Source organism: Triticum aestivum, chromosome 6D, assembly GCF_018294505.1.
Source record: "Triticum aestivum cultivar Chinese Spring chromosome 6D, IWGSC CS RefSeq v2.1, whole genome shotgun sequence".
NCBI classification, from domain to species: domain Eukaryota; kingdom Viridiplantae; phylum Streptophyta; class Magnoliopsida; order Poales; family Poaceae; genus Triticum; species Triticum aestivum.
The window spans coordinates 454275237-454298008 of NC_057811.1; the positions used below are offsets into that span (position 1 = coordinate 454275237).

General features: G+C 46.1%; 2 protein-coding genes across 2 annotated transcripts; both read left to right on the forward strand.

Annotated features, from left to right (window-relative positions):
• The first annotated feature begins 9887 nt into the window (after positions 1 to 9887).
• Positions 9888 to 11500, forward strand: LOC123145814 (anthranilate O-methyltransferase 1-like). The gene is made up of 4 exons (XM_044565309.1): positions 9888 to 9982; positions 10094 to 10504; positions 10709 to 10981; positions 11062 to 11500. Exons 1-4 carry the CDS (start codon positions 9908 to 9910, stop codon positions 11419 to 11421), a joined length of 1119 nt encoding a protein of 372 aa, XP_044421244.1. The 5' UTR covers positions 9888 to 9907; the 3' UTR covers positions 11422 to 11500.
• A 2860-nt stretch (positions 11501 to 14360) lies between these two features.
• Positions 14361 to 21203, forward strand: LOC123145813 (mucin-17). The gene is made up of 6 exons (XM_044565308.1): positions 14361 to 14565; positions 14665 to 14863; positions 15066 to 15152; positions 17940 to 18311; positions 18677 to 18833; positions 19027 to 21203. Exons 1-6 carry the CDS (start codon positions 14483 to 14485, stop codon positions 20982 to 20984), a joined length of 2856 nt encoding a protein of 951 aa, XP_044421243.1. The 5' UTR covers positions 14361 to 14482; the 3' UTR covers positions 20985 to 21203.
• The last annotated feature ends 1569 nt before the right edge of the window (positions 21204 to 22772 follow it).

Genomic DNA, 22772 nt, shown 5'->3' on the forward strand with positions numbered 1-22772 from the left:
CATTGCTTGTTTAGACTCTCAAGTTAAGATTGGCCTTGTGATCTTCATTGCTTGCCTATAAGGAGAAATGAACATTGCTTGTTTGGACTCTCCCTCAGTAGAAACATTGCTTGGCGCATGGTTGTTTAAAAACAATACTAGTTCACCACAGCCTAGTAAAAAGATCGTCTGTGATAACTATATGAGCAAGATTACTGTCAATATCAACAGTTGAGTGAAGCTAAGATTGGCCTTGTAATCTTCAGACTCCTCCTCACTATCTCTAGAAACTTATCATCTGCAAATTGTGTTTGTATTTGTGGACCATCACTGCCCGCCTCCCAACCTCTTGTATCTTGAAACAACAGAAAATTGGAGGGTTCTAGGAAATAATGGACAGACACGATACTACTAGAACACAATTGTTATTTACCAACATATGGGCTGCCTGTGCATGTGCATCATCATTCCCTACCTCTTCCCCGAACCATGATCTAGCCCTGTTGATCTATTTTTCTTAGCCCTGTGCTCCTCATCGAGCCAAGTTATTTGTTGTTTTGAATTTTTCGCCCCAACCTTCATTTCCTTTAGGGTACATTAATCAAAAAAGACATTTGGTGGACTCTCATTTGTCCGAACTGTACATGGATACTTGTAATTGCTTGTACATACATTGATTTTTTATTCAGTTTGCTTACCAAGGATGTCAATAGTGTTGTCTACAACATTGTGCATTCTAGAAAGTTGGCTGCTCAATTTGAGAAATTTGTGGGACATAAATCCACAGCGGAGCATTGCATTCATTTTTTCAATCATATTGCTTACCTGGTTGTCCTATATTGTTCCACTACATGCTTCTCGTGTCCATTACTTTAACACATATTATGAAGGTAATGACTTGATATTCATCAATCAAGATAAGAGCATGACCACACAATGTACCAATTTTATCAAGTTGTCGGCAGCTGCATTCAAGTATTTGCTTCGAAGGGTCAACAGTAACTCTATAGTCTTGGACAATAAGTGTTTTTTTTTAGAAAAGGGGGATGACCCCCGGCCTGTGCATCTGGAAGATGCATGCGGCCGCCAATCATGTTCTCTGGTCCCTTAAATTGGACAACAAGCATTATGAACACCAAGGATAATCAACCTAATAACCGGTCATCAAACTAATCCCACAAGATTATCAAGATAAGGAACATGGACAAACACATCTTACCAACCCCTTACATCTCCCATGCCCAGGGGAATTACTCACGAATGAGAGGTAAATAATAACAAAACACATAGATCAAATAAAAGGAATCATCTCAGTTTTATGGTAGTTTGTCACGAAGATGAATGATTAACCATATTAGGATCTCTAGGTCAAAGTATGAATACAGTTTACGAACCTTAAGCTTATAAGTTGGAATCTTTCTCTAATGGTGGTGTTGTCGGTCATGTAATGGAGGATGTTGGTGTAAGGGAACCGGAATGGATAAGGGTGAAGCGATTCTCCTCTGAATCTCTCTTCATCTGCTTTGGTCTTTGTCTTTGCCTCCCCCGTTGTTCTGTTGTGTGACGCCCGGATAATCAAGCTACAGTAAAACTCTGCTAATGATGCCACGTCACCTCCGTTACTATTTCTAATCCTTCGTTAGTTCAAAACCGATTCAAAAATCAATTCAAAATATAGCAAACAATAAAACTTTTCAAATGTCAAAACTAAAATGTTCTAAAAGTGACAAATAAATCGTAAGTAATTATGGTGGAGAAACCAAGCTTTGACAAAATGTTTAAAGGCTCTAAAACAATTAAAACAATAGTGAAAACAATTAAACAAATGCCTATTGAATTTATAAAATGCTAAAACTATTTTATTATGGGTTAAGGATTAATCTCACAGTAGTTTGTTGATAAATACAAATTTAGGCACTAGTGGTAATTTTTGTAAAACAAGAAAATAAAAGAAACTACAAATAAGAAAAAAAGAAAAGAAAAGGAAAAGAACCCACCCTCCCCGCTGGGCCTCGGCCCAGCTGGCCGTCGACCCACCCTAGCCGGCCCACTCCCCCTCCCCGGTCGGTTCTCTGTTCCCCCGACCCCGTCGCTACAGGAGGCTGGTCGCCGCCGAACCCCCTCGCCGGCGATGAACCCCGCGAGAGAATAAGGCTGCCACGCCCCGACTCCTCGATCCCCTCTCCAATCCCCCTGGCGTCCCCATCCATTTCCCTCGCGCCGCTTTCGCTCTCCAGATCCACCGCGCCACCGCACCACCGCCATGACCGCCGACGCCGACGAGCTCTCCGCCGTCCCCGTCACCTAGGACCGTGCCAGGGCCTTCGCCGCCCTCCGCCTCGTCGCCTTCGACTACGAGCCGAGCCGAGGAGCACCACTACGGCGCCCCTGACCCTACTTCCTCGTCGCCTCGCTGCCCCAACTCGTCGCCATCATCCCGTCTTCGTCCTCGGTGCCCGGAGCTACTCCTCGTCGATTCGCTGCGACCAAGTCGTCCCCGGCCTCGCCGTCCCCTACTCTGCGACCGTTGTGAGCCCCCGCACCTTTCCCCCTTATACTCGCCGGCTCTTTCGTCCTCTAGGGCGTAGGTCCGCCATGACTGCAAGCTCCCTGCCTCCGGCCATGTCGCCGTCGTGGACAGCGCATGACCTGGGCCAAATCGAGCACACAAGTGTGCTCGTGGTGGTCCGTAGACGCCACCTAGCTGCTTCGCTTGCTCGAATTCGAGCCGCAGCACCACACCCGCGCACATCCGAGCTCCGGCCCCCGCTCTGCTTGTCGCCGCCGTTGCCACCAACCACCTCCGGCCAACCCGCGGCCCGCGCCTTGCCTCCCTCCCGTGTGCCTGCTGCTGCTACTGCCTCGCGCCAGGCCCAGTCCCCCTTCCACTGCCGACGACGTCTGCGTGCGCGCCTCGCCGCGCCCGCCGGAGACCGCCCTTGCCCGCACGCCTCCTCGCCCACGCTCACCCCCTACGCATGTGGCCGCGCCCCCAGTCGCCCGCCTCAGCCGGCGGCGCCCACCTCCGCCCGGGCCTGCTCGCGCCCCCTGTGCCGAGCCTTCCCACGGCCAACACCATGGCCGCCGGCGTCGTACTCTACGAGTACGTACGTACGGGCACAGCCACACCAGAGGCCGATTTGGGCCACTGGCACATGGGCCCGACCCCCCTTGTTAATTAGGGAGGCCCTAATTAGTTTAGCCCAAAACCCCCTAATTAAGCTAAGTAAACTTAGTCAAAAACCTGTTAATTAAAATGAGTCAATGACAATTGGGACCCACATACGCTGTTCACATTGGACTAGTCAAAATATTAACTGGGTCAACCCAGCCCCTGGCCCCACATGTTATACAGATGCACACATTGCTGGGTACACTCCTGTGTACCCATAGCAATTTGTCTTTTTATTATTTCGAATTAAATTAAATGCAGAAATCCCAGGATTTGTTTAAATCTTTGAAAAATCATAGAAAATAAACCGTAACTCGGATGAAAAAGTTTTATACATGAAAGTTGCTCAGAACGACGAGACGAATCCGGATATGCAGCCCGTTCGTCCGCCACACATTCCTAGCATAGCAAACATGCAACTTTCCCCCTCCGGTCCGTTTGTCCGAAAACGGGAAACACCGGGAATACTTTCCCAGATGTTTCCCCCCTTCGCCAGTATCACCTACCACCGCGTTAGGGCACACCTAGCACCGCGTATTGCCCTATTATGCTTTGTGATGCTTTGATTGCTCTGTTATTTATTGTGTTCCCCCTCCGTTACTTCTTTCCGGTAGACCCCGAGACCGCTGTCGATGCCCCTGTGATCGATTACATCGACGACGACCCCTTCTTCTTGCCAGAGCAACCAGGCAAGCCCCCCCCCCCTTGATCACCAGATATCGCCTATTCTTCTCTATACTGCTTGCATTAGAGTAGTGTAGCATGTTACTGCTTTCCGTTAATCCTATCCTGATGCATAGCCTGTCATTGTTGCTACAGTTGTTACCCTTACCTGCTATCCTACTGCTTAGTATAGGATGCTAGTGTTCCATCAGTGGCCCTACACTCTTGTCCGTCTGCCATGCTATACTACTGGGCTGTGATCACTTCGGGAGGTGATCACGGGTATATACTATATACATTATATACATGACACATGTGGTGACTAAAGTCGGGTCGGCTCGTTGAGTACCCGCAAGTGATCCTGATGAGGGGGCTGAAAGGACAGGTGGCTCCACCCCGGTAGAGGTGGGCCTGGGTTCCTGACGGCCCCCGACTGTTACTTTGTGGCGGAGCGACAGGGCAGGTTGAGACCACCCAGGAGAGAGGTGGGCCTGGCCCTGGTCGGCGTTCGCGGATAAATAACACGCTTAACGAGTTCTGGGTATTTGATCTGAGTCTGGCCATTTGGTCTATACGCACTAACCATCTACGCGGGAGTAGTTATGGGTATCCCGACGTCGTGGTATCAGCCGAAGCTCTTTTGACGTCAGCGACTGAGTGGCGCACGCCGCATTGGACCGTAAGCTCGCGCTTGTATTAAGGGGGCTAGGTCTGCTTCCGGCCGCGTACGCAACGTGCAGGTGTGCATAGGGCGATGGACCCAGACCCCTGCGCGCATGGGGTTAGACCGGCGTGCTGACCTCTCTGTTGAGCCTAGGTGGGGCTGCGACGTGTTGATCTTACGAGGCCGGGCATGACCCAGAAAAGTGTGTCCGGCCAAATGGGATCGAGCGTGTTGGGTTATGTGGTGCACCCCTGCAGGGAAGTTTATCTATTCGAATAGCCGTGTCCCTCGGTAAAAGGACGACCCGGAGTTGTACCTTGACCTTATGACAGCTAGAACCGGATACTGAATAAAATACACCCTTCCAAGTGCCAGATACAACCCGGTGATCGCTCTCTAACAGGGCGACGAGGAGGGGATCGCCGGGTAGGATTATGCTATGCGATGCTACTTGGAGGACTTCAATCTACTCTCTTCTACATGCTGCAAGATGGAGATGTCCAGAAGCGTAGTCTTCGACAGGACTAGCTATCCCCCTCTTATTCTGGCATTCTGCAGTTCAGTCCACTGATATGCCCCTTTACACATATACCCATGCATATGTAGTATAGCTCCTTGCTTGCGAGTACTTTGGATGAGTACTCACGGTTGCTTCTCTCCCTCTTTTCCCCCTTTCCTTTTTATCTGGTTGTCGCAACCAGATGCTGGAGCCCAGGAGCCAGACGCCACCATCGACGACGACTCCTACGACACTGGAGGTGCCTACTACTACGTGCAGCCCGCTGACGACGATCAGGAGTAGTTAGGAGGATCCCAGGCAGGAGGCCTGCGCCTCGTTCGATCTGTATCCCAGTTTGTGCTAGCCTTCTTAAGGCAAACTTGTTTAACTTATGTCTGTACTCAGATATTGTTGCTTCCGCTGACTCGTCTGTGATCGAGCACTTGTATTCGAGCCCTCGAGGCCCCTGGCTTGTATTATGATGCTTGTATGACTTATTTTTGTTGTAGAGTTGTGTTGTGATATCTTCCCGTGAGTCCCTGACCTTGATCGTACACATTTGCGTGCATGATTAGTGTACGGTCAAATCGGGGCGTCACATGTTGTGTGCCTCCTAGCTACGGAAGTTGCTGGTTTAGATGAGGGGAAGGCGACGGCTCTTAGTACGACCAACTGTACAAGCAGTCGCGCTCGTATGACGCGTCTTCTTCTCTTATATTGACGCGATATGCAATTTGTTCCAAAGAGAAAATTATCTATTTCCCCCTCAATCACCCAAGTATGGTTTTATATCCTTCTAGAAGTATCTGGTCCTAAAAATCAATCAAGAATAAAAGGTTTCTCTAGTTTCGAAAAATATTCGTCTGTGAAGAGGCAAAACCCTCAGTTAAACCAAGCTAAATACCCTCGAAAAATAGTATATAAAATAGAGTCACCACTCTCCTAGGCCTATCTCGATCTGGGAGGAAATTGAGAGTATAAGATAAGAAGATGGCGGCGGCATGCGCGGAGGGAGCCTTTCAGGTAGTTCTTGCCCTCCTCTCACGATGGGCAACCATTGCCTTGAGTCATGGAGCATTGGAGGCATCCGGTGCTTCACATTGTCCCCTTCCCCCTAGATCAGCATCACTGACAAGCTCCATTTGCATTTAAGGATACTATTGGTTTTCAATCTATCATTTTAGTGTATTTGCCTTGAGTCATTCTTTCACCATAACAGTTAAGAATACCATGACTTCAAAAAACAGTCTTTTTAGTGAACCGCAAAAGGAGAGTTGAGAATATTATCAATGTTAGCACAACATGAAAAATCCTATTTCCCGCTCGTTTTGGGACATACTTAGTTTTTTAGGGGCGGGACATACTAACTACTTAGGTATTTTTGAGCGAAACTTACTACTTACTAAGTTTTTTTAGAAATCCCAACGCTTTATTACTCAAACTTCACAATGTTTGGGATACTTAGTAAATCATACAAAACACACACTCATTGCAGTGTTGTTTAGGTAATGGGCCGGCCCATGTATGCACACCTCTCGCCCCTTGTGGTGTTGTTTCCTGGTTTGGGGAAGGTTGTTGGGGAACGTAGTAATTTCAAACATTTCCTACGCACACGCAAGATCATGGTGATGCATAGCAACGAGAGGGGAGAGTGTTGTCCACGTACCCTCGTAGACCGACAGCGGAAGCGTTATCACAACGCGGTTGATGTAGTCGTACGTCTTCACGATCCGACCGATCAAGTACCGAACGCACGGCACCTCCGAGTTCTACACACGTTCAGCTCGATGACGTTCCTCGAACTCCGATCCAGCCGAGTGTTGAGGGAGAGTTTCGTCAGCACGACGGCGTGGTGACGATGATGATGTTCCACCGACGCAGGGCTTCACCTAAGCTCCGCAACGGTATTATCGAGGTGTAATATGGTGGAGAGGGGCACCGCACACGGCTAAGAGATCTCAAGGATCAATTGTTGTGTCTCTGGGGTGCCCCCCTGCCCCCGTATATAAAGGAGCAAGGGAGGAGGAGGCCGGCCCTAGGAGGGGGCGCACCAAGTGTGGAGTCCTACTAGGACTCCCTAGTCCTAGTAGGATTCCACCTCCCATATGGAATAGGAAAAGAGGAAGGGAAAAAGAGAAGGAAGGAAGGGGGCGCCCCCTTTCCCTAGTCCAATTCGGACCTGACAAAGGGGAGGGGTGCGGCCACCCTTGAGGCCCTTTTCCTTCTTTCCCGTATGGCCCAATAAGGCCCAATACGTATTCCCGTAACTCTCCGGTACTTCGAAAAATACCCGAATCACTCGGAACCTTTCCGAAGTCCGAATATAGTCGTCCAATATATCGATCTTTACGTCTCGACCATTTCGAGACTCCTCGTCATGTCCCCGATCTCATCCGGGGCTCCGAACTCCTTCGGTACATCAACATACATAAACTCATAATAAAACTGTCATCGTAACTTTAAGCGTGCGGACCCTACGGGTTCGAGAACTATGTAGACATGACCGAGACACGTCTCCGGTCAATAACCAATAGCGGGACCTGGATGCCCATATTGGCTCCCACATATTCTACGAAGATCTTTATCGGTCAGACCGCATAACAACATACGTTGTTCCCTTTGTCACCGGTATGTTACTTGCCCGAGATTTGATCGTCGGTATCTCGATACCTAGTTCAATCTCGTTACCGGCAAGTCTCTTTACTCGTTCCGTAACACATCATCCCGCAACTAACTCATTAGTCACAATGCTTGCAAGGCTTATTGTGATGTGCATTACCGAGTGGGCCCAGAGATACCTCTCCGACAATTGGAGTGACAAATCCTAATCTCGAAATACGCCAACCCAACAAGTACCTTTGGAGACACCTGTAGAGCACCTTTATAATCACCCATTTACGTTGTGACGTTTGGTAGCACACAAAGTGTTCCTCCGGTAAACGGGAGTTGCATAATATCATAGTCATAGGAACATGTATAAGTCATGAAGAAAGCAATAGCAACATACTAAACGATCGGGTGCTAAGCTAACGGAATGGGTCAAGTCAATCACGTCATTCTCCTAATGAGGTGATCTCATTAATCAAATGACAACTCATGTCTATGGCTAGGAAACATAACCATCTTTGATTAACGAGCTAGTCAAGTAGAGGCATACTAGTGACACTCTGTTTGTCTATGTATTCACACATGTATTATGTTTCCGGTTAATACAATTCTAGCATGAATAATAAACATTTATCATGATATAAGGAAATAAATAATACTTTATTATTGCCTCTAGGGCATATTTCCTTCAAAGGTTCCACCCGGTTTTGAGAAGGTTCCGACCATTTTCTTCTTCTTTTCGTTTATGTGTTTTCTCTCCCATGTTATTGATTCGCAAAAAAAAGGTTATTAAGCTTTTCAGCTTTATTATTTTTTCTCTTTCGGTTTACTTTTGATTTCTTTCATTTTTTGCATTTCCATCTTCAATATTTTCTTTCTCCTTTTATATGTTTTAAATGAATGAACATTTTATAAAGTTTGTGAACATATTTCAAATTAGTAAACATATTTCAAATTTGCGAATATTTTTTAAATTTGCATAAATTTTTAAAATTGTGACAATTTTCAAAGCCATGTTTTAGAAAAAAATGCCAATATGTTTTATTTCAAGAACATTTCCAAAATGCGTGAAGATTTTTGAAATTGTGAATTTGTTTTACAATTCATGAACAAATTTTAAAATTCATGAACATTTTGAAAATCTGTGTTTTTTCACAACCTTTTCAAAACTAACAAAAAACAGATAGCCGTTTTTTTCAGATGAGCCAGCAGCAAAGGAGCGAGCGAGTGGGAGCTTTGTGAGTCATGGGCCAATGCGCATTTTGGCGGCAAGTCGCCACTAAAGGTGCTCCTGTTGCAACACAATCAGATTCACTAATTGGGCCACACCATGAAATCCTAAATGATACGTATTGAGCTGAGAAATGAGAAGGGCCACTGAACCGGATTAGCATGGAATGTGTATAACCAATTCCACTGTCAGCCTAGAAAAAACCAATTCCACTGTCAGCAAGACAGATTTAGGACATGATGTTGCGTTCTAATTAAAGATATGGCCTGGTCAGAGCATCTATTGTCGGACTTAGCAAATCCGACCCATAAATGCCCGCGAACGCACCCAGTCAGTGACCGAACGTGTCTGTTTTGAGCCTCTATTTGTTCGTTCGTACATCCACATTTTTTATTTTCTATCTCATATGTCCGGTCACTTGCATGTGATTGGTGAAGAGAAGAGAAAGAAAGAAAATAAAGAATAAACAAAGAGAAAAAGGTGGTCCCGGTGGGCCGCGTCCTCCGTGGCGGACTGACCGGCCGCGTGCGCGAGCCTTCATATCCTCTCTACATTTATGCTCAATACTGAGAGTTCGCGGATAGTCCGGACGTATAAAAATGATATGAGAGTTCTGATTCCACTCTCTTATTAGGTCACTAACCGGGCACTTCCGCGGACGTTTGAGGAGAATTTAAAATATCCGGATATAGATGCTCTCACACGCGCCATGGGGCGCAACCCGGTCATCGCATGCGCCATGAGCGCAACGCGGCCATCTAGCATGGCTTTCATCCGTTCTGTCCGCGGCTATTATGCAAACAACGCTCAAGTTGCAATCACACAGACAGAACACGAGGGAAAAGGGGAGAGGCAGCCTACCCAAAACGGAATTAATTAGTACATGGGTGGACGAGCACTTACCGTATATGGAATAAGCCTCTGGTCCGAAAACCGACCGCGCGGCCAGGTTCGTGACCGTACACGCACGCATGCATGCAAACAATATTAATGCTCGAATTGCAACCACTCCTGCTCCTCCTCTATATATATATTCAACTGTCCTCTGATCGGGAGCAAAGCAGCGGCCAGGTTTACTGCTTAGTGGCAGTCATGAAGATGGAGCATGACTTCCATATGGCCGAAGGAGAAGACGACAACAGCTACGCCAAGAACTCAAGGCTTCAGGTCTCATACTGTATCTCTTCTCACGTACTATTATCTGCCGTCGCAGTCCTAATTTGATTGCTGGATTCAGCTGCAATTGCTTATAAAGATTTCCCTTCCCGTTTATCTTAGGAAAATGCCTTGGTTGAGACTAAGCCGGCTCTCCGGGAGGCCGTGACACGAGCGTACGCGCCTCTCCTCCATCCAACAATGACCATTGTTGACCTGGGCTGCTCTTCAGGCGGGAACACGCTCCTCTTCGTCTCCAATGTGATCGAAGCGGTCAGTCACCATCTTGAGAAGATCGGTGGCCATCCCGCTGAGCTTCAGTTCTTTCTCAATGATTTACCAAGCAATGACTTCAACCGCGTCTTCCGATCGGTTCAACGGTTCAAGAACTCGATTGGTATGGGTCGTCACAAGGGAGAGGAGATACCTGCTTTCTTCATCACCGGGCTGCCGAGCTCCTACTACACGAGGCTTCTGCCTCGCAGCAGTGTTCATCTCTTTCACTCGTCGTATTGCCTGCATTGGCGCTCTCGGGTACCACCACTAACAAACACACGGCTTATTCATATTTTGATGCTAGAAAAAGGACTGCTTGCATTTTTTTTTACCTTTAATCATCTACATTGCTCCACTTAATAATACGCAAAAGTTGGTCAATAGATGGAGCCAAGTTGACAGCTAAAAATAATGTCTATTTACCTAAGAATTTCTAAAAAAAATGCTACATGTTATACGCAGCTTCCCGATGGATTAGAAGGCAAGAAAAGGCCGTATCTGAACGAAGGAAACATCGACATTGCGATGACTACCCCACCCTCTGTGGTGAAAATGTATCAAGAGCAGTTTCAGAAGGACATGCTGTTGTTCCTCCGGCTGCGATATGAAGAACTATTTGCAGGTGGACAGATGATGCTCACATTTCTAGGGAGGAAACATGGCGACGCCTACAACGGAGGTCTCTGCCGTTTACACGGTCTGCTCTCACGGTCCGTGCAATCTCTTGTTGACGAGGTACGCAAGGATATAGCATATCTGTGGTAATTAACTCAGGATTCGAATCTGTTGCTAAAGCATACTGGTAATGATGACAGGGCCTCGTGGAGAAAGAAAAGCTCGACTCCTTTAATCTACCTTTGTACGGCCCATCGATGGAAGAAGTCAAAGCAGTCGTCGAGCAAAGCCAGCAGTTTCGCATGAATCATATCAAGCTGTTCGAGACCAACTGGGATCCTTACGACGATTCGGAAGGCAATGATGTGCACGACAGTGTCCAAAGTGGCATAAATGTCTCCAAGAGCTTGAGGGCAGTGATGGAGCCCCTGTTTGCAAGCCATTTCGGCGAATCCGTCCTCGACAAGCTCTTCAAGAAATTTGCATACAACGTTGAGGTGCACCTGGAGATGGAGAAGACCAAGTACTCCGTCATTACACTGTCGTTAACAAGGATTTGAGGCATATGTGATCGTTTCATGTTTGCTTGCAATTTATGTATTTACCAACTCCCTTGAAAATAAAATTATGTTTTATCTACATGATGCATCTACGTGGACACCCGGACATGTACTTCCACAACTAAATATTTTCTTTTATTTTTGGATCCGTTTAAAGGTTTAAAGGTTTCTCCTAGATGTCCGAGCACCCCGTTGAGAGGAGGAGGCGGATGCCACAAATGATGATATACTTCTCTCCCACTTAGTTGGTGAGGTCACGGAGGTTGGATGGGGTGAAGCAAGACATGTGTCCAGTATTTGTGACTACACAACGTCTTTGTGTAAATCTAAGTTTCATTCTTCAAAAAAGAAATAAAAAATGCACAAGAAGGCTAAGGTCACAAACCCCACACGGGTTTCGACACGAAAGGCATGTTACGAAATAGCATAGATCTTTTAGACTTGGCTAAACATAAATATGTCGATGATTCTGTGAGGGAACTTGTGTTGGATTTTATGGCGATTTCCATGGCTGGCATATATGAGACTTCCTTCAGTATGTCCTCGAGCATCCGTCGAGTGGTTTCGACTACACATGGCATTGTCTACCGCCGCGTGGAAGGGCTGGAAGAATCTTGCTTGGAATACAGAGGAAGACCATGCATGGACTTGTTAGCTTTTTCGATTGATGAATTTCATATCAAATCTAACCTTCGAAATAGAGCTTACAAATTCACACAAAGCCTGTTGGCAGTCTACGGCCCTGCCTAGAACGAGAATAAATCTGGCTTTCTACGAGAATTGGTTAACCTAGCAAAGGATAACCCTCACCCCATGCTTATTGGGGGGGGGGGGGGGGGGGGGCTTTAAAATCCTGAGGTACCAACGAGAAAAATGACGGCCGCTTTGACACTCACTAGCCTTTTTCATTGAACGTTAATCAACAGTTTGAATTTAAGGAAGACAATATGTCAAGCCGGTAGTACACTTGGGCTAATAATCATTTCCTGCCGACATATAAGAAGCTTGATCAGGTACTCGCAGATAGCGAATGGGAATTAAAATTTCCTATGGTAACCGTGCGTGCACTAGATATCAAGAACTTTTATACCATGCACCCATCATTAATTCTTGATTATAAATCTACTACCCAACCTCTGCTCGCTAACCCTTTCGTTACAACGGGAGGACTTTGCATACATAATTAAGAATGTATGGGAGAGGCCCGCTGTTGGTAGTTCACCAATTTAGAGATTAGATTTTGAAACAAGGACCACAAGGAAATTCCTGTTTGGATGGGTGAAACACACCAATGACTACAAAAAAGAGAAGCAACACCTTGCCACTATTATCGACGACCTCGATAAGATTGGTGCGACTCACACATTGTCTCGACAAAAGATTGATATGGATAGTTCAATCCAATGAAAAATTGCACATCTATTGCAAGAGGAAATTGAATGGTACCAAAGATTCAATGTGGATTTCATTTTGGAGAGGGAGAGGACGATTACTTCCAAATGATCGCCAATGGGCGACACAGGAAGAAATGTATTTTAGTGTCCATCAAGATGAGGGAAGGATGAAAGTATAGGAGGATCTTAATCGATATATCACTAGATACTACAAATCTCTGTTCAGAGCTCCAGACAAAAGGAACTGCACCCTAGATGAGGCCCGAACGGATGATATTCCACAAGTCATGACAAAAAAGAACGATATCCAAATGGAACACGACAAAGCCCCATGCCCCGATGACTTCCACACAGAGTTCTATCCAAACTTCTGGGATGTTATTAAGACTGATCTCATGGAGTTATTCAAGTTTCTTCATGTCGGCCAACTTAACCTATCCAGGCTTAATTTTGAAGAGATTGTTTTGTTCACGAAGAATAAGGAGGAGGATGATCGGATACAAACATATAGACCGATTCGTCTCCTTAATGTCAGCTTCAAAATCTTCATCGAAGTTACTATTAATAGGCTCAACGTGGTTTTTAATCATGTTGTTCGGCCATCTCAAACGACTTTCATGCAAAGAAGGGATATACTCGATGGGATAGTAACTTGCATGATACCGTGCACGAGATGCACCAAAAGAACATGAGTCGAGTAGTATTCAAGATTGACATTGAAAAGGCTTATGATAAAGTCAAATGGTCATTTCTCCAAGAGACACTGAGAATGAAGAGTTTCTTCGAGAAATGATGCATGTTGATCCAAAATTTCGTCACCGGAGACAACCTGGTGGTAGAAGTCAATGATGGCAGAGCCATACATGTCTAGGTTTATCTTTTTTTGGAACTTTCTAGTTCTTCAAGTGTCATGATTAATTATATTTTTACACGTTGGTCTCTTTTGTTAGATTCTTATGTAATTTTTGTATTTGTTATAGAATTGCATAGTGTTTGGTCCCTCCTTGATCAAGAAGACCTATGATTGTGTTCTTGACTATAGCTATTGTTATACCATGTTTTCACAATTTCTGTACAACAAGATTTTTTAATGATTATTTATGGACTAATCCGAATTCACAGTTTCATCTGAGCTATGTTTTGTATATGAGGTTAATTTCATTAGGGATGCCATTACAATCACAAGCAGCCAGGAGGGCTTTAGATTCAGTTTGGTATGCCCAAGTCATCCCCACCTTAACACAAAATAAGCATGTGGAGCCAAATTATCGGTGTCTATCCAAATGAACACCCAACGCTTGGTCAACGTTAATTTTTGGGCTGGCACCTCCAGCCTCTAAACCAAACAAACCCATAACTATGATGAGTAGGAAGGTGAGGCAAAACTTGCCAACTTTTGAAAAATGGTAAAATATTAATAAAAAATAAAAAATTATAGCAACAAAAGATTAATAGCAAGAGTTCAAAAAAAAAAAAAAGAGCTGGTCGGGCCTTTCTTATAGAGCTATTAGTAATCGGGGTGGTTTTTGCGAATTTTACCGAGCCTCCCCGAGCTCCGGCGTGGGCAATCCATCCGATCTAACGGCCCACGGACCACGGCCGAGCTGATCCTGTTGCAGTCTTTCCCCGGCTAACCGCTGAGGCGCCGACGAGTCAACACACCTAAGATGGCGTCGGCGGCGGCGGCGGCGCTGGCGGCGGCGGGGAAGCGACAGTTATCCGAGGACGACCTGTACCTCATCCTCCACAAGTCCGTCCCTCTCCTCCCCCTCGCCCTTCGCGCCGGCTCGCCGCTTCTCCCCGGCCCGCCCTAGCTAGGGTTTTGACGCGCCGCTGAATCTCTCCGCAGGTACTCGCCGGCGACGATCCTGACGGCGCTCCAGGAGGTGACGCAGCACGCGCAGCGGAGGAGCATCGACTGGCGGGCGCTGGTGGCCAAGACGGCCACGGGGATCACCTCCGCCCGCGAGTACCAGATGCTCTGGCGCTACATCGCCTACGGGTACGACTTCGTCGAGAACGTCGAGGACGGCAGCCCCCAGCCACTGGTTTGTGCTCTTGGATGGATTACTCTGTCAGTTTAATTTCGACTAGCTTCAGTTGTGTCTTCTAGCCACTAGTGTCGTTTCAGGAACTGTTAGATCTTAATAAGAGGTTGGTGTATAGAAGAAATTCAGTTTGTTCTACTGTCGCCTTATCTTTTCCTAACGGTATTTGTGGTACCTCTGTTGCCCTGATTGATGATGGCAGGGTGATGAGAGCGACTTGGAGTGTGAGATTGAACCCTCTCCTAAGCCGAGCAACGAAGCCGCAGCCGAGGCCTCACGGTTCGCCAAGGTACCGCATTTTGTTTTCGCCAGAGACATTTCTATCTGCACTGTAGCTGATACTTTTCATTTGCTTATCAGATGCTCCTCCTCAATTTAGGATGCCAAAGGCCTAATTTTCTGTTTCACCCCTTTGCCTTGTTTATCTGTGTTCATTAGGAACCCATAATCCTGAATATATGAACTTAAACACCATCTGTGTATTTAGTAATTGCATATTTTTTTCTTCTATTTGATTCTTTGATCAAGCACATCCGGGATCAGTGCGAGATGTGCACAAAATTTTGTTTGGCATCTGCTTAAGGTCATTGTGTCCTATTGTACCACAAATCAGTATCCAATGTTGTGCTATGTATGCTATATGGTTATTGGCTTGTCCATATAGATCCTTTGTTGTGTTCTTATACAAAGGAGTTGCAAGGTGTGACCTACTTGGATTTACTTACTACTAATGCTGTTGTGCACTAGGAGTTTCATGTAGTAAGCATGTAACTGTGACATATTCAGTACTGAGTAAAGTGCATCTGCCCTCCTAAAAGTATTGAGGTGGTGTTAAATTAGTCCTAAATATGCGAAAGTGCAGATTCCAGTCCCTTATAGTATTTTAAGTGAGTCTTCACGTGTCCGGAGCAACCCAGCTCGTTGCTGACCGGCACTCGTGGTGCTTTGACCGCAACCAAACAGCCAGAATGCTGCCATGGCAGGAGTTTTGTTGTCATGTAGTAAGCTTACTGTGCTGAGCTGAGCTGCTCAGGACCCGCGGTGACTCAGTTTTAAGGCTGTGTTTGGTTGCAGGAATCTTGTGAAGATTAGTAGAAATCGCGGGGCAATCTGGTTAGATTCCTGCATTTGGCATAACCACTTGGAATGTTAGTTAGAGACTAGATTACTATGATAGGATTCCAGTTGTTTGGGGCCTATGGATTCCTTTTGAAACAGGTGGCTATCTCGTCCTAAAAAACGCTAGACTTTAGATTTTAGTTCGATTCAAACATAGTGATCGAATTGTACTAATCTTGTGAAGGGCTTTGTGTCCATCCCATTTAGGGCCTCAATCATACTGTATATCCATGCCTATGTACTAATTAAAACTCATCCAACTAATGGTCTTGGGACAATTCAATCCATCATGTCCTGCTATTTCACAATGCGACCTTGACATGGTGTGCAACCAATTCCTTCTTGCATTTGCATTGTTAAATTAAACATACAGTTACTTGTTTTGTTGAAATTGTACTTTCTTATTAAACACTAGCTCCAGTTTTCGTTGAAGATTGATAATAACCCTTGTGCCCTAATTTGGGCTTTATTCTGTATAAGTTAGTAAGATACAGATTCTTTCACAGCGTGCCTTTATTTATGCTAAAAGCAGCCTCATCAGCAGTGAAAGAACAGCTTCCTAGCCGAATAAAACTTTCTAAAGTCAAACCTAGCGGCCTTGCAATGATAAGTAGTTCGGTCTAAGAAGTGTTTTGTTAATAAAAAATACTAGCCGAAAAAGCAGTTCCATTTGAATACTCTGCCGTGAGAAAGAGTTAGATCTTACTAATCGACAATCTGAAAGTCTATGTCAGAAAGGGACATAAAGAAATAAAACAAGTCTTTGAAATACATCAGTATTAATCTACAATACATTGTCTCATTAACAGGTTATATTGCACCAAATGACCAAAACAACTCGATTTTGTATCCGGTGGAAAACTTTAAGGGTTGTCATATTCCCAATTATCTCATTACCATGGTAATATTCCTAGTAATTCACACATTCCTTTCAATCTGGTTTTCTTAGAACCAAATGCCCCCTTAAGGTACTGCAGGGACCGGAATGTGCACTTCAATAGAATTAGGAATAACTTGACACCCCCTCAATACTTTTGGGACTGCAGGTGTAGTTTGCTCTTCAGTATGAGCCTATTGAAGGCTGATTGATGCACAGTGTTGGCTCCACTCAAAAGCTTGATTGATGCCTCGTTATCAAATGAGACATGAAGTCTGGTGTTTCACTAGATATCATAGGACAGTGAACAGTTTGGCTGTATTCGTCAATGAAGATCGAGTTCATATGATTCATCCAAGTTTCTTGTTCTATTGCAGAGAGGGTAAAGGTCCATTTTATTTGATTTACAAGATGGACTTCCTCTAATGCCTCACAAGTCACACTCTCAAGTTTCACAAACTTGTAGTTTCTACAGAAAACTGGCTAATCTACAATTCTGCAACTGCAACTATGAGTCAATCTCTACCTTTATATGCAGAAAGACAAAAATTAAAGCGTCATAATGTTCACACCCTCCAGTTAGAAAAGGGTAGCTATCATGTTTGCCCCCTCTAGTGACGAAAGAGTGGCAGTACATGATATGTACAGTCAACCTTGTAATCTTTGGCAGTGAATATCTTTTGGGATATTAAATTAGACAGATAAAAATAATAATCATATTTTTCTCAAAAAATGCTTTTAGTTATGAAAGTGTTTTTATTCTTATTGGAATTGAAATCAAGTATACTCACAGTTGTATTTGGGGACCATGTCTACACCCAAAATGTCATCCTTCTATCACTGGCATATTAGTCTATAAAAAATAGTTCTTATGTCAGCTTCCATTTCACTTACGTAAAATAGTCATCATTTATGGAAAAGGCAAATCTCTAGTTTTATTAGCAATTTCGTATTGATTACTAACTATGTTGAGTGTAATGCAGTCATGCCATGTACTATTTGCTCTGTTGCATATTTGCACTTCATTTCTTGTTATCTTAGATATGCACAATGTACTTGATCCTATCATATAAATTGCAGATCTTGATGTACGGACCTTCACGCGAGCAAGGTTCTAGTCATCGTGCTAACTCAGATGTTCCTCTGCTAAACACTCCAAATGAAAAGATACCACGTGTTTCATCTGACAAACAGCTTGCTCAGAGCCATCGTCTAACAAATGGTACAGGTCCAGTTTCCAACTCAAAGCAGGCACCCCATACAGGGTTATCTCCTGATTCTTTTGATGGGAATGGACCTCATAATAAAAAGACAAAGAAGACTAAAGCATGGACTAAGGATGAGGATGCAGAGTTAATGGCTGGTGTACATAAGTGTGGTGAAGGAAATTGGCTGGACATTCTGCGTAAATATAACTTCGATAGCACAAGAACTTATGGTCAATTATCTCAGGTAACTCTATGGTCACCTTGTAAAATGCATACTAGCATCTATTATTGTGCTGCAGTTGATCATTGTTTACATCCATTCGGTTTACCTTAAGTTTTCCCGACTTGTAATAACTTGGTAACATGCTTTGCAAATATTCTAAGGTAAGCAGGCAAATACATGTGCCTCTTGCTGCAGTAGTTATGTTGCTTTGCTTGTGATCTGTGCCTAGATAAAGTTCCATCTCAACCTTACTTGGTCTGTTTGTTTAGTTCTCATTTGCATATAACTGACGCATAGTATCATGATTAGCTTGATGGGACATCCATGTCTCTCCGTGTACATATTTGTCTGTAGAGTAATTAGGTAACGTGTGCTGTTGTTTTCAGAGATGGGCAGTAATTTCCAAGCGTCAAGCAACAACCAAGCCTGCTAAAGCTAAACCAGTCACCGGGGGATATGATATGAAAGCTACTCAAAAGGCATTCTTTATGGCTCTTGATATGCCTATGGGGAAGCCTGGTGGATTGTCTACATTAAGATCAGGTATTTATAAAATTCTTATAAATTGTCAGTACAGACAGCTCTCTCATTTAATATAACGCTTCTTTACCGAAGTGTCAACAAGTCAAACATTGTTCTATAGCTTCGTTGCGTATCTGAGATGTATATCCATTCTGGCATCTTTGGAGCGCCTTGTGCTTAGTCTTTTGGTGCTCATTGAAGCTTTTTCATGTAGGAGCTTCACAACAAAGCACTCAACATCCTGCTCCAGTATTTGGTGCTGCGGCACCTGAGTTAAAATCTGCAACATCCTCTTCATCATTCTCGTTGCCAGTACCAGTGGTGCCAAGTGCAGCCCCTGGGCCTGTGTCAGCACAAGTGCAGGTTCAACCTCGGGTGCAACAAGCTCCTTCTCAAGCTGCGCCCTCAAAAGTGTCAAATGCTTCAATCAAGTCACGAAATAGCTCTAAGAAGCAAACTGCACAAGCAAATCTTACAAATGCTCCTTCGTCTATACAAGCTGCAGCTATTGCTGCTGGTGGACGAATCGCCACAGCAAGCATCGCCACCAATTTATTGAAAGCTGCACAATCCCCGCAAGCTGTACACATAAGATCTCGAGGAAAAGGGTCTTCAAAAACTTCTACAAGCTCTAAAGCATCCACTGTGGCTGGTGAGCCTGGAACACAGACTGGCAGTGCTCAACACTCAGAACTTCCAAACTCCAGTGCCCCTATACCATCTCCTACGGTTTTGATAACACAGTCAACCGAGCAAGTTAATGTTGTGCCAGAAGTTGCAGGAGTTAATCCCCCGGAACAATCTGCTAGTGCACATTTGTTGGAACCTGATAGAGCATTGAGCACCACACCAGTGCCTGGCCCATGCGACAATATGGAGATTGACGACGACTCAACATTTTGTGTAGTCACGATGGAGGACTTGTTTCCTGAAGACGTGAAGCAGCCAGAGACAGTGAGTCAGCCAGAGACAGTGAGGCTGCCAGAGATGGTGAGGCAGCCAGAGACGGTGAGGCAGACAGAGACGGTGAGTCAGCCAGAGACGGTGAGGCAGCCAGAGATGGTGAGGCAGCCAGAGACGGTGAGGCAGCCAGAGATGGTGAAGCAGCCAGAGATGGTAGATCCCAAAGCCGAGGAGATGATAGATCCCAAGGATGCTGACATGCTGGAGTTCGATCGCTTTGTTGCCCAAGGATGCTTGACTACAGATTATTCTGATAAAAGCAAAGGTGTCAAAATTGCTCCTGGAGCTCAAGGAGCTACTGCCAGCCAGAAGAAGAAGCAGCTACCCACAGTTGGGAAAAGCATCCCTGTGTTTAGAGCACCAGTAACCATGAAGAAGACCAAAGCTCTACCTTCACATGGGGCGACGCTTGCATCAACTGTCGCCTCTAGTGGCCTTGTTGGCACAGGCAATGCTGGTGTGCTGAGTAAAGCAATATATCGGAAGCCAGCTGGTCCAGGCACCACAGGCAAACAAAATAGGTGCCAAGAAATTATGGCCCAGAAGCAGCATGCTATGAACTCAAATAGTAGCGCAATGGCCAGGAATGCGGCTCCCGGCACCGGAACACCAGCCAGGAATGTGGCTGCCGGCGTTGGAGCACCAGCCAGGAATGCGGCTCCCGCCACCGGAACACCAGCTAAAAGTGTGGCTCCTGCCACTGGAACGCCACCAGTCAGGAACACGGCTCCTGCCACTGGAACGCCACCAGTCAGGAACACGGCTCCCGGCACTGGAACACCACCAGTCAGGAACACGGCTCCTGCCACTGGAACACCACCAGTCAGGAACACGGCTCCCAGCACTGGAACACCACCAGTCAGGAACACGGCTCCTGGCACTGGAACACCACCAGTCAGGAACACGGCTCCCGGCACTGGAACACCACCAGTCAGGAACACGGCTCCCGGCACTGGAACACCTGCAGTCAGGAACACGGCTCCTGGCACCGGAACACCAGCCAGGAACTCGCTTACTGGCACCGGAACGCCACAGGCCAGGAACTCGCTCACCGGCACAGGAACACCAGCAGCCAGGAATGTGGCTCCTGTCACCGGAGCACCACCAGCCAGGAACTTGCTTACCGGCACCGGAACACCACCAGCCATTCGGCAACATAACCCAGCGGTGAATGGGGCTAGCAAGGGGAATCCGCCGGCCAGCCAATAGCCAGGCTAATGACATGGTAAATGCTGTAATAATGCTCCTAGGGATAATGTGAATAGGGTGTCACACCCGTAGAGTAGACATCATTATTTTTGTTTTTTCCCCCTCCCCTGTGTTTGCTCCCTTCTTTTCTGAACCAAGTTGCTGAGGAACACAGTAGGTTTGGTTGGTCTTACTTTCATAGTGCCACTAGTAATTAGAAGAACCCAATTGTTAGGGGCACTGATTCTCGGTGTGGGATCGCAATTGCCTTAGTTTTTTTTTGTAGGATCTGCGTCGTCGTATCAGTGTGCCTGTGGGGATTGACGATGGTCAGTTCATCTGCATTGCTGGGCTCTGAAAGTGTGGTTGTTAGATTTCCTCCAGTGCATGAGTTGGCTGTTGGATTAGCTCTTGTTGGTGACAAACGATGTGTAATATATGTATGGTGGTTGCAGCCTGGGAGAGACCATCAGGTGCGATGCCGCGCCACGTGTCCTGAATCTGTCGACAGTTTGTCACCTTTGAGAGTGGCATTCAATTTGGTCTGGTCATGGCTTGCGTGCCCGTGGACTGCCGCGGCCGGCATGGGCAGCGCGGTGGAACGTGTTGCGCCCCTCGAAGACATGGACGGCGATCAGGGAGCCATCTGCCTCCGGCCTTGCGGACGGGCTAATAATAAAGCCTACAAGCCAGGCCAGCAACTACGGAACAATTGTGGTTTAGAACAATCAATCAAGGCTTAAAAAATCACGACCCATAAGCAGTAAAATAACACCACAAACTTGTCATATCTCTGGCACTCCAAAAGCCACAATCCAGAACCGGTAAAACAACAATACCATCATTCCAAGTCTCATCTCTCTCTCACTCTTCACATCTCTTCTCGCCTAACAGAAATGAGAAAAAAGAGAAGGGCCAACAAGGCCTTTAAACACACTCACAACCAACGGCAAGACCTTAAACACAATCACAACCAAGATAACAACGAAATGAACTGAAATCCACGGCTAAGCATGCATATCAAATCAGCGTGTGCATGAATAGGCAGAGCAAACTTAAACACCAGTGGCTGGAGCACTTGCAGCGGCGTCGCCGGGCCTGTCGATGATCCCGATGTGGGTGAGCAAGGCCCAGAGGAGCGTGATCAGCTCGCCGCCCCGGTCGATGGCCTGCAGGTGCCCTTTGAGGTTGTCCGACGGAGCCAGGTAAAGGATCATCTCCGACCAAAACCCGGCCAGCAACTCCCACGCCACCTCCTCGCCTCCGGTCAGCTTCCCGAGCTGCTCTGCGAGCTTTGCAGCATCCTTGAGCACCTCATGATTCTGTGTAGCGCCAAACATCTCGACCAGCTTCCGGTACGCTGCTTCTGGCGACATGGATGACACTGGTGTGCTGCTGCCAATGGCGAGGGCTCGGTCGGCGTCCTTCTTGACTTTCTTGTACAGGTCCTTGCTCCATGCATCATCATCGGGAAGCAACTCGGGGCAGGACTCCACCAGATACGCGCAATAGCGCGACAGGTGAGCGGCGGCGGTCTTCATATCACAAACAGAAACAGAAGAAGGCCGGCCATCTTGTTGGTGGTGTGGGTGCCTCGCCTCAAGGATGGTCGTGGCGATGTGCCACACAAGTATGATGTCAGATGTACCTTTGCTGTTGTTGCAGGCCCAAAGTAAGCTTCTGCCAATTTGGCTCTGGCGCAGGGATGTCATGCCTTTGCTTAGGCTAGCTCCATTGCTTCCACTAGTACTTCTTAGGGCGTTGATGATGCAAGCCTTCACTTCTGATGGTACCTTGACATTACTGCTC